The sequence below is a fragment of the Pteropus medius genome, unplaced genomic scaffold, assembly GCF_902729225.1.
Source record: "Pteropus medius unplaced genomic scaffold, Ma_sr-lr_union100, whole genome shotgun sequence".
In the NCBI taxonomy this organism is placed as follows: domain Eukaryota; kingdom Metazoa; phylum Chordata; class Mammalia; order Chiroptera; family Pteropodidae; genus Pteropus; species Pteropus medius.
Genome location: NW_024351543.1, coordinates 5232132 through 5244962, shown reverse-complemented (window position 1 = coordinate 5244962; position 12831 = coordinate 5232132). Strand labels below are relative to the sequence as shown.

At 37.8% G+C, this 12831-nt stretch overlaps 1 protein-coding gene across 3 annotated transcripts in view; it reads right to left on the bottom strand.

Annotated features, from left to right (window-relative positions):
* The window catches only part of PLA1A (phospholipase A1 member A), a 33058-nt gene that overhangs the window by 18565 nt on the left and 1662 nt on the right, over positions 1-12831 (bottom strand). For all 3 annotated transcript variants that reach the window (XM_039843091.1, XM_039843090.1, XM_039843089.1), the window contains exons 2-4: positions 5233-5434; positions 3228-3405; positions 2586-2694 (exon numbers count right to left, since the gene is read on the bottom strand). In XM_039843091.1, the coding sequence (XP_039699025.1) occupies positions 2586-2694; positions 3228-3405; positions 5233-5434 (489 nt within the window). The remainder of the gene's footprint in view (positions 1-2585; positions 2695-3227; positions 3406-5232; positions 5435-12831) is intronic.

Here is a 12831-nt window from a genome sequence, read left to right as displayed (position 1 = left end):
AAAAAGCGTTCGACAAAATCTAGCATCTATTTATAATAAAAAAAAACCTCTCAGCAAAGTAGGAATAGAGGGAATGTACCCTATAATAATAAAGGCCATATATGACAAACCCACAGCTAATATCGTAGTCGACAGGACAAAGCTAAAGGCGTTTTTCTTAAAATCAGGAAAAAGGCAAGGATGTACACTTTTATTTAACATAGTGTCGGAAGTCCTAGCCAGTAAAGTAGCAGGATACAAAATTAATATTCAGAAATCAGTTGCACTTTTATGCACCAATGAAAAACTATCAGAAAGAGAAATTGAGAAAACAATCCCATTTACAATTGCATCACAAACATTTAAAATAAAATACCTGAGAATAAATTTAACAAAGAAAATTAAAATCCTATACTTGGAACGTTATAAAACATTGAAGAAGATACAAATAAATGGAAGCATATATCATGTTCATGGACAGAAAGAATTAACATTGTTAAAATGTCCATACTACCCAAAGCAATCACAGATTCAATGCAATCCTTATCAAAATACCAACGGCATTTTTCACAGAGCTAGAACAAATCATCCTAAAATTTATATGGAACCATAAAAGACCCCGAATAGCCATGGCAATCTTGAAAAAGAAGAATGAAGTTGGAGGTATCACACTACCTGATATCAAACTATACTACAAGACTACAGTAATCAAACCAGTATGGTACTGACATAAAAACAGACACATAGATCAATGGAACAATATAGAGAGTCCAGAAATAAACCCACACCTATTATGATCACTAATCTATGACAAAGGAGGCAAAAACCTACAATGGAGTAAAGATAGTCTATTCAATAAGTGGTGTTGGGAAAACTGGACCATATATAAGAATAAACTCAAAACGGATTAAAGACTTAAATGTAAGACCTGCAACCACAAAACTCCTAGAAGAAAACATAGGCAGTAAACTCTCTGACATTGCTCTTATTAATATTTTTGCTGCTATATCTCCCCGGGCAAGGAAAACAACAAAAAAACAATTGAAACTATATCAAACTAAAAAGTTTTTGCACAACAAAGGAAACTATCAACAAAATGAAAAGACAAACTACTAAATGGGAGAGGTGTTGGTGTGGATGTGGAGAAAAGGAAACTCCCGCACACTGTTGATAATATTGCAAGTTGGTACAGCCACTATGGAAAACAATTTGGCGTTTCCCTGAAAAATTAAAAATAGAACTACCTTATAGCCCACCAATCGCACTTCTGGGTATTTATCTGAAGAAAACCAAAACACTAACTCTAAAAGATATATGCACCCCTACGTTCACAGCAGCACTATTTACAATAGCCAATATACAGAAGCAACCTAAGTGCCCATCAATAGATGATTGGATAAAGAAGAGGTGGTACATATATACAATGGAATATTACTCAGCCATAAAAAATGAAATCTTACCATTTACAACAACACAGATGTATCTAGAGGGTATTATACTAAGTGAAATGAGTCAGAGAAAGACAAATACCATACGATTTCACTTACATGTGGATTCTAAAGAACAAAATAAACAAACAAAACGGAAAGAGAGTCATAGAACAGAGAACAAGCTGGTGATTGCCAGATGGGAGGGCTTTAAGGAGCTGGGTGAAAAAACTGAAGAGATTAAGAAATACAGATCAGTAGTTACAGAATAGTCATGGAGATGTAAAGTACAGCATAGAAAACATACTCAATAATACTGTAATAACTGTGCGTAGTGCTAGGTGGGTACTAGACTAATCTGGGGATCACTTCATATATTATATTAATGTCTAACCACTATGCTGTACACTTGAAACTAATACAAAATAATACCGAATGTCAACTCCAATTGAAAAATAAAAAATGTTTAAAAAGTGAGAGACAAGTGAGGTCAAAAAGACTGGCTAACTGAGAAACATTGATTTAGGCAGAAGCCCAAATAATGTTTAGGAGACAAAGGCAAGGGATATTTATGAGAAGAGGAAGGGTGACAATTACAATAGAAGGAAGATATTTCTATGGATGCAGATCAACTAACATAGTAATGGATATTACTTCTAAACAATGTTTTTAATAGTTTGGTATTCATCTGTGGGTAGTCATAATATCTGCTTTCTTGTTACCTTTGTAAACAGTTCTTTGGGACACAATGTTGCTTTAGGCCCAGTACAAATGTTGTTTTGCTGTGTTTTAACATTCTAAGGTTTGAGGCATAATATGTGCAAGGCGGTTCCTCTGCGATGGCAGTTCCCACTCCATTTTAAAGTGTCTTCCTTCCTTCCTTCCTTCCTTCCTTCCTTCCTTCCTTCCTTCCTTCCTTCCTTCCTTCCTTCCTTTTACATTATAGATATAAAAACTGAGGCTTACGAAGTAATACATGGCCTCTTACGCTAACATTAGCAATCGTGCATACCGTTTATGCAAAAGGGCCACAATAAATAAATTTTAGTGATCATAGATAACTCTATTACATAAACACCAAAAGTTCCACACTCCCCTCTACTTGCCTCAGCAAGAGCATTTCCAGGACATTGTCCTTCTAACTCTAAACCTGAGAAGATGGGCACAAAAGAATGTTACCTGTGATCCATCCCAACCGGCCTTTGTAGAAATGTCCCACCATGCCTCCAACATGGGCTCCCAGGCTAACACCAATGATGTGGATTGAAGACTCCGACACACCCAGCACCTACAAGGGGCATTTATAGTGAATTGCATTTGGGGCCCAGCAACCCTTAGCCTCACAGGCTCATACTTTCCCCTGCGGCTTTAGCAGAAGAGGGCCTGGGCATGAGATACCTGCTACACATACCTGGGGTGTGGGGGAGAGCAGGGCAGAATTTTCATCCCAGTATTCCCTTGCCTTCCTCCTGGGCTCCCCGCCTTGACAATTCCCTCATTTTCCCTTTGGTGCCCAGTGTGTGAGTCCTGAACGTGGCCATTCCCTCTGAGAGATGACTAAAGCGGGCCACTGGCACACTCTATCTGACATGCAGTGCACAGTTTACAGAGGAGGAGAGGGGAAGTTTAGAGGGGTTTCATAACCTTCTCAAAGTGGGCTATAAGCAGCAGAGCCGAGATTTGAACCAAAGACCAGCATGTCACTGGTGGCTCTGCTTCCACCCTAAAGCTCCTCCTCATGAGCTGCTTTTTTTTTTTTCCTTCCGACCCCTCTCCCCTCCATAAGCAACCAAAAATCACCCTAGGCTCTACTACACCTACCAAAAGTTTACTGAGGAAACGGGAGATCTCGAGTCCCAGCTTAATCACATTTTCCACGGCTGAGAAGTAGATACCTGTAGAGCCGTACACCCAGTCCACAGCAATCACATTGGCGTCTGCTGACCGCAGAAGGGCCCCAATGAATTTCTCAATCCAGGAAGGCTTTGTTCCCAAAGCCCTAGACATGGGGCCAAGGAATGATAGGAAAATTAGCTGCCAAATCCATTTCCATTGTCATGGAAACCTCTGTTAACAGGATAAACCCATAAAAGAAAGTCAAAAGTAGGGAATTAAAATATATGGATAGTAAATCATGCAGCATTCCGAGCATAGGGAGGACATCATTCCAAAGTGACCAGGGCTTCTGCCTGCACACATGGAGCCTTTGAGTAAGTTATAATAGGGTGCCTCGTGCCAGGGCTCAGAGCTGGGTTTGAGCTTCACCAGCCCTCAGTCAGGCACCTTTCTGTGGTGCATAAGTTGCACAAACCATATGCATCGACTGACCCTGCTTGTTATTCATGGGAGAGAAAAGATATCTTTGTGTATTAGAGTTAAGATTTGCAATCTTAATTCTCATTCTAGAATACAGGCACTTTCCTTGAGGATGTTTTCATTTATTCCTTCATTTATTCACTCCTTCATTCATTCACCAAATGAGTCAGGCAGTATGCTAGGTGCTTTGTGAAAAATACAGAAAAGTAAGATATAGTCCCTATCTTTCTGGAACTTAACAGCATAATAGCACTATTCTAGAAAAAGGAGAATGATTTTTTTAAATTTCATAAAACTTCCCAAGTGATTGGGATCAGGAAAGAAGCTTTCTCAATGGCCTGCATTACAGGAACAAACAGAGCACGTTCATGGAGACAGAGGAGCACAGACTGGGCACGTGCCACGAAATGTGGCTTTGGGAGATCCAGGAGCACACTGAGTGACAAGCCTGATGAGCTCTCCAGCTATTCCCGGGTTGCAGGTACACACCCAGCCTTGGATAGCGGCAAAATGTAAGATTTGCTAGGGAAGAGACCTTGGCACAAGGCTGAGGAGAGATGCCTAAGGATGGATATGGCTGGGTCTCTAGAGTCTAGGAATTTCAGAAGCAGACAATCCAGAGATGAGGAAATGGTGATCTTTTGTGCAGTGCCTCTGTGTCTACCTTGTTATCAGGCACCCCAATTTTAGTTGTTCTCTAGTGCTATTGTTTCACCATATTCTTTCCCTCTTTCCTCCTTGCAACCTTTCTGTTTCTGGCCTTGTCAGTGGGCTTTGGAGAGAAGATATTGGAAGGAAGGATGGGGATTAAGTTGAGACTCAATGACTATATTTCACAACAAAATTTGGACCGTAGGGCATGAAAGAAATTGAAGAAGAGATGTGTCTATATCCTGAGAAACTCTAGCCTCTGGGTATGATGGAAGTAGCACCCATAAGTGGAGGTTTCTCAGGTCATGAAACCAGGAAAGAAGTGAAGAAGGAGGAGAAATAAAATTTTGTGACCCTCTGAGTGATTGTGCCAGGCCTATGACTCTTTAAATTAAATTTATTAGAGTGACATTGGTTAATAAAATTATATATGTTTCAAGTGTACAATTCAATAATATGTCTATGTATATTGCATAAAGTCTATGACTTCATTGGCTGAGATGAAGCATGCAACATCATGCTTCAGGGAGGAAAAGATCACTGAGACCATCTCTACTGCCTCCCTTTTATTCTAATGTGGAAACCAAGAATCCATGTGCTGGAGTGATTTTTCAGGATCACACATATTTAGTTTGCGAGTGCGTAGACAAGGACTGAGGGGAGGAGTAACATATATGACCAACAAGAATTAACAACATCATGTGTGTTCATGTTGATATGAGACACCTTCAAGGGCAGCAGGAGGTAAAGAATGGAACATGTGACAGTAAATCCATTCCTTCCCTTACTCTCCACTAACTTCCTATGGTTACTTTCTAGTTCTTAGTAGAAGTGATCCTACTCATTGGTTAGCTCCCACCTGAATCCATGGATAATTAGTTTGGTTCCCAAAGTGGCATTGAACCCAGAGTTTTGGATGTCACTGCTTTCTTCAACTAGCTTCCCACAGCTAGGATTTGAAGGGGTGAAGAGGAGAAACTGGACTTTGAGACTGGTGCCTCGGAGAAGACTGGCATTCTGGAAGTCGGTGCACTTCGGCTGTTGGGTAGGAGGTACATCTCCTGGAGAAAAAAAAAAAAAAAGCAAAACAAGAAAGATCCAAGGTGAGGTCGTCTGTTTTCGGAAGGAAGAAAGGCGTTCTTGAAAAGAAGAAAGAAACAGGGGCTTATAGCCATTAAAATCAGCTAGTGCAATACTCAGACTCATTTGTCAAAAGCTGCATCACTTCTGAGACCAAAATCTATGAATATTTTTCATATCTAGAGATGAAATATCAAATAAAAATATGAATATTGCTTGACCGAAGAAGATTAAAGACCATGGTAAGACTGATATTGTTATGGGCTAAACTGAGCACCTCCACAAATCCATATGCCGATGTCCTAAACCCCAGGACCTCAGGATATGACCATATTTGGAGGAGATAGAGTCTTTACAGAGGTAATCACATTAAAACAAGGCCGTTAGATTGGTCTCTAATCCAACATGACTGGTGTTCTTATAAGAAGAGGAAATTTGGACACAGACATGGCAGAAAGATGATGCGAAGACACAGGGAGTAGATGGCCATGTACAACCAGCCAAGGAGAGGGGCCTGGAGCAGATTCCCCCACACAGCTCTCAGAAGGAACCAGTCCTACTGCCACCTTGATCTCAGACTTCTAGTCTCCAGAATGGTGCGTCGATAAGCTTCTGTTGTTTAAGCTACCCATCTGGTCTGTGGCACCTTGTTATGGCAGCTCTCTAACAAAAACAAACAAACAAACAAACAAAAAAATCTCATATGTCTAAAAAGAACCCTGGCAACAAAATGAGCAGTTGCACTGATATTAGGCTCACTCTGATCTGAACCCCTGAGCCTAGCCTCACCACTTCTAGTCCTTACAAGCAAGCCAGAGCCACTCCAGAGCCTTCTGTGCCCAGCCCATGGCTGCCCAGCCAGATGTCAGAGAAGAAACTTAATAAGCTATACCTACTCTATAGCATCTCACAATAGATATCATTAAACAGGGTATTTTATGGTCAAGGTCATTGGAGGAACTTTTAAAATATTGAACCGAAAAAGGCAGTATGAAATGCCTATTTTCCAGAGAACTGACAATCTGGGCCATCTTCAGTACCCAACATCTTACCCCCATGTTCACGTTTGTGGTAAAGAGGTGTGGCATCTAGCTCCCAGCACGGCTTACAGGAAGGAACCAACAGGAGCAGCAGGCACATACTGACCCACAGCCCTAGTCATGGCGCTGTTAGCCGCTACCTTGCATTACTGTCCTGGGACAAAGCCATTTACAGAATCAGAGGAGAGGTCTAGACTGCAGGCTTAGATTTGTGCAGGCCCCTTCATGAAGAGCACAGCAATTTTAGTTTTCTGGAATGGCTATCTGCTTTAAGAAGTAACTGGGGACCACATGTACAAGAGGCACATGGATCTGGGATGCACTGGGATATGGTACCATGAGTAGACTGTGGTTACTCCACCCTTAGAGAGTACTGAGGTGCACCAGCAATTTCACTACCACTACATTGGAGCCCCAGACCTGGTCCCAAGCCCCCATGCACGTCCCTTCTGAACAGCTAGGTCTTGGACACCCTGGCATGAAGCCCACTCTGACAGTACAGCCCTACATTTCTCAGCCTACAACTTGGGCCCCCCCACAGCACATGAGAGAGAAAGATGTTTGACTCTATTACCTTGTCTGCCTTCCCCAGTCTCTGGCTTTTAAAAGAAAAGATGAGCTATTTCCGTAAGCAGCCTGAGGTGACCTCTGAAATGGTTTGCTATTCACTTGACCCAGAAAACTCCACAAAATTATGCAAATCAAGATGTTAAAATCTTCGTGTTCACTTTCATGAAATTGCCCAGGCCATCAAGGGTATGCATATCTGAAAAGCCGCCAAGTATCTGAAGATTGTCACTTTACAGAAGCAATTTGCACCATTCCCTCATTACAATAGTGGAGTTGGTAGGTGTGCCCAGGCCAAATGGTGGAGCTGGACGCAAGGTTGGTGGCCCCAAAACAGTGAATTTTTGCTGCACATGCTTAAAAATGCAGAGTGATGCTGAACTTAAGGGTTTAGATGTAGATCCTCTGGTCACTGAGCGCATCCAGGTGAACAAAGCTCCCAAGATGCAGCGCAGACTCACAGAACCTGTGGGCGGTTCAATCCCTTTGTGAGCTCTCCCTGCTGCACTGAGACGATCCTCATTGCATAAGAGAAGACTGTTCGTGAACCAGAAGAGGAAGTTGCTCAGGAGACAAAGATACCCCAGAAAAAATTGAAGAAACAAAAACTTATGGCCTAGGAGTAAATTCGGCATCAAATAAATGCTAATAAAAGTAGAAAAAAAAGAAAAGAAAAGAAAAAATGAAAGGACTCTGTTTGAGAATGAGACTTGAAACACATAAATGAATAAATTTGGTCTGTTGGTGATACAGGGAAGCCTGCATCCATCAGACGGAGAATTAAGACTCCTTTTAAAATGAGCATTGTATGTCACAAAGTAAGGCTCAACGAACATCAAAGAATCAATGTCATCCATACATTATCTAAATAAAAAGTAATCAAATTATTTAAACATACATTTGGAGATTTAAAAAACCCCTCGGGTTAAAAAATAATTACAATGGAGACTCAAGAATATTAAAAACTACATGACAATAAAACTAATATATATAAACACTTGAGTAAAGTAGCTAAAATAGCACTGGGAGGATGTACATAACCTTAAATGCAAATATTAAGGGAATAAAGGGAGAGATATAGATTAGGTAAATTAATCTTGTTAACTCAGAAAGTTGAAAAAGCACAATGCAACAACTCCAAATAAAATAGAGAAGAAAAACTATAAAGAAAGTAGTCGAAAACAGAGTGGGGAGGTAAACGGGGTAAAAGGGATCAAATATGTGATAACAGAAAGAAATCTAACTATGGGAGGTGAACACACAAAGTAAATATATTTATGCCTTATTGTTAAAGTGTACAGCTGAAACTTATCAGATTTTGTTAACCAATGTCACCATAAAAAAATTAATTAATTTTCAAAAAATTGTAAAAATTTTTTTTTAAAAGAAAGAAAACAATAAAATATGAATGACATTGGTAGCAATGCAGTCAGTGCAGTTGCTCAGGCCAGTCTTCCTGGAGACCATTCTGACTCTTCCCTTTCTCTCACACCCCGCATACCAATGGTGAGTAAATCCTAATGACCCTCCTCTCAGAGCAAGATATTCAGAATTAAACCATTCTCACTACCTGCAGTAGTCCCCCCTTATCCACAAGTGATATGTTCCAAGACCCCCGGTGGATGTCTGAAACTGTGGATAGTACAGAATCTAATATATGCTATGTTTTCTCTGGTACATACAAACCTATGAAAAATTTAATTTATAAATCAGGCACAGTAAGAAACTAACAACAATAACTAATAATAAAATAAAACAATTATGACAATATACTATAATAAAAGTTATGTGAATGTGATCTCTTTCTCAAAATCCTATTGTATAGTACTCGCTCTTCTTGTAATGTGAGATGATGTAATGTCTATGTGATGAAATAAAGTGAGGTACTCAGAACAGCACACAATTTGAAACTTATGAATTGTTTATTTATGAATTTTCCATTTAATACTTTCTCATCACCATTGACTGCAGGTAAATGAAACCATGGAAAGTGAAACTGGGATAATGTGGTACTACCACTCTACACTGTCACCTCCTTGGTCCAAGCCACCGTCATCTCAAAATTATTGCCATGGCCTACAACTACTCTTCCCGCCTTCTCTCTTGACCCGCTTCAGTCTATCTGCAACACAGCAGCCAGAATAGTAAGTCAAATCATATCTGCAAAAGCCTTGAGGCATTTCATTTAGAATAAAATCCAAAGTCCAAACAATAGACTAAATTTAGGGTTAAATGGAATAAATGATCCCCTCCTGGAGCCCTTTGTCAGTCCAGCTGCTGTTTCCTCTGTGTCCCCTCAGCTCTTCCTCACCCTAAACAAGTTCCCACCTTCGGTCTTTGCACTGGCTGTTTCTTCTGCCTGAAGTGTCTCTCCCCAGACATCTACATGGCTAATTCTTTCTCTTCCTTCAAGTCTTTACTTGTCAAATGTCATCTTCTCTCAACTTGCCTATACTCCTCATCCTAGTTCTCTCGATCTTCTTCGTCTTGATCTATTATTTTTTTATTGCAATCATCACCTTCTAATCTATTTAAAAAGTTATTAGTTTATTATTAAACTTCTTATATATTGCTTTCCATACATTAGAATACACTTTCAGAGAAGGCAGAAATTTTTATCTGTTTTGTTTGCTACCTAGAATAGTACTTGCCACACCCAATAAACACCAAAAGCTAGTTCTTAGAAAAGAATAATAAACTAGTTGTACTTTTGATATGAAAGAGTAAGAAAAAAAAGAAGGAAGTCACAAGTAAACAATATAGAGAATTAAAAGGGGACATATTTACAGTAGGCTTTTTAAATCATAAAAGAGAATGTGTATACCCATCCAAAAGTTAAAAATAGATATTTTCCTTAAAAAATAGATAATATCTTAGAAAAATAAAGCTTACTGAAACTTAGTCAAGAAAGAAAAAAATGAAAATAAAATGTAAAACTGTAGCATAAAGGAATTGAAACAGTGGTTTTAATGTATTCATCAAAAACTTTACCAGGCCAAACAGTTTTACAGAGACATTCTCCTAATCCTTCAAATCCTATCTTATACATACAGTTCCAGAAAATCTAGGGTTTTTATGTCTATGTTTAATAGTGAAATTGGCCTTTAGTTTTCTTTTCTCCTTTTGTCTTGCCCAGTTTTTATATTTTGGTTATATTTATAGAATGAGTTTTGATCCTCTCTTCCCCTTTTTATTTTCTGGAACGGTATTCAGAATCTATGGAAAAAAAGAAACAAACAAACTAAACTGAAAAGACTCACAGATACAGAGAACTAACTGGTGATTGCCAGAGGGGAGGAGGTTTAGGGGGCTGGGTGAAAAAGGTGAAGTATTGAAGAAATACAAAGTAGTAGTTACCAAACAGCCACAGGAATGTGGAGTCCAGCATAGGGAATATAGTCAATATTATTTTAATGGCTGAGTGTAGTGCTAGGTGGGTGCTGGGGTAATCAGGGGGTCACTTTGTAAATTATATAAATGTCTAAACACCGAAACTAATATAAAATTAAATTAAATTAAATTAATTTTTTTTAAATAAACTATGATAAAGTTCAATACCTAGTACTCTTCAAAGTTAAGAAAGGGCATCTAGCAAAAGCCGATAGCAACAACTATACTTAGTAATGAAACATTAGACACATTTCATCTAGAACTAGGAACAAACTGTCTGCTATCACTACTTCTATTAAATATTGTACTGGAAGTCCTAGTCCTAGCCAGTGAAATAAGACAATAAAATGGGATAAAATTATAAAGTTTAAAAAGAAAAAAAATTAAATTTGTAAAGAAAAGGAGGAGAAAGAATTGCCACCATTTGCAGATGATAAAACTGTCTATCATTTAGGATATGGAACGTAGCACAAGAAATCATGCTCACATACTCCCTTACTCCAACCACCACTCGAACCAAAGAGTAATGTCAGATGAATGTCAAAAGAGAAAAATAGTCACAGACAATCTCAAATATAAAAATAATGTCTCCACGAACAAGAACAGAAATGGAAAATGGTGCTGGGTTCCAGGTCTGGGAGAAGGCGGTAGTTCTAAGAATTCAGCTCTGTGAGGTAAGTGGGATCCAAAAGTACCCCATGTCACGTGTGGAAGACCAGCACCAGGCCCACCTGTGGTGGCCAGTGGTGGAGAGGGACTCCCCAACTCAGGAAAGGAAGGGAAAATAAAAACAATACGAACAAAAAATGGCTATTGACTTTTTACCTGGGGTTGTAGCTTTATTTGGGGAGGCAGGATGAAAAGACAAGACCTCACTAATAGTTGCCGAAACACTCACCTGACTGGAGAAGATGGGGTGGGAGGGGAGTGATAAAGAGACAGATAGAGGCCAAAAACAAACTTTTCATTGAAAATTAAAACAGAACTAATTTATTGTATTAAGGGTCAAGATAATAGTTATCTTTAGGGTAGTAGTGATTAAGGGCAGATGCAGAGAATGAGTTTTAGGGCCCCCTGGAAGAGTTTAATTTGTTGATCTGAATGGTGGTTACACAGGTGAATTTACTCTGAAAATTCATTGATCTGTATATTAATAATCTGTGTATTTTTCTGTATGTGTGTTATACTTTAATAAAAAGTTTACTTTTTAAAAGCCTGCAAACAAAATGCTTAACCATGTAAAGAAATCAAATGTTTACAAAGATATTCAATAAAACCAGTAAGTGGATCATAAATTTATTCCAGGTAAAATATAATTTTAAAAATCCTTTGACATTGATTTTAAAAGAACTCTGCTGAGAATATTCAGAAATAAAAATACAGAGCATAAAGAAATTATGAAATAAAAATAGGCATAAATTATACCATAAGACATATAAGAAAAAGTTAATTAGAAAATTGGAAATAAAAAAAATCATTAAAAAAGAAATCAATACTATAATGTCTAGTACAGAGGTAAAAGAAATTCTTTAAATATAAAAGTTCAGTTAAAAAGTGCAAACAATAGACAGAGAGGCTCCAACATTTATCTAGTACTTATTCTCTATAGGAAGAAAATAGGAAAAGAAGTAATATTTTGAAAAGATAATTAATTGCTAAGAATATTTCATAACTAAAAAAATATGATACAATGCAATATAAATATGAATTGTTCACTTGAAACTTATTATATTTCATTAACCAATATCATCATAATAAAAATAAATAAATTTTAAAAAAGATATGAGTTCTCTAATCAAAAATTATACTCAGGGTAATAAGCGAGATAAAAAATAAGTAAATCTATACCAGGCAGATTATAGTATAACTGTAGAGCATTAAGGATAAAAAGATATACTTAAAAATTCCCTGATATATGCATTGGAAAACTTAAAAGAAATGAATAATTTTCTAGAAAAATATAATTACTGAAAGTGACTCAAGAAGAAATAAAAAAACCCAAATAAACCTTATAGCCTCAAAAATTTGACTTGGCCATCGAGAGTCTTTTCTGGCCCTAAAATACACGAGAGCCAGATGATTTTATTTAAGAACTCCACCAAACCTTTTAAGTACAGATAATCTTTATCTTATATAAGCTAGTTCAAATAATAGAAACTTATTTTCTAAGGTTATAATAATCTTGGTACCAAAACCAGACCAGGGCAATACAAGAAAGAAAATGATAGATAAATTTCCTTTATGAACGTATATGCAAAATAACAAATATAGAAATAAAAATATGCAACGATAAAAATAAATGTTGGCAAATCAAATCCAGCACTGTATAAAAAGATATATCGTAACCAAAAAATTTGTTCCTGGCAATTTTAGTCTGATTA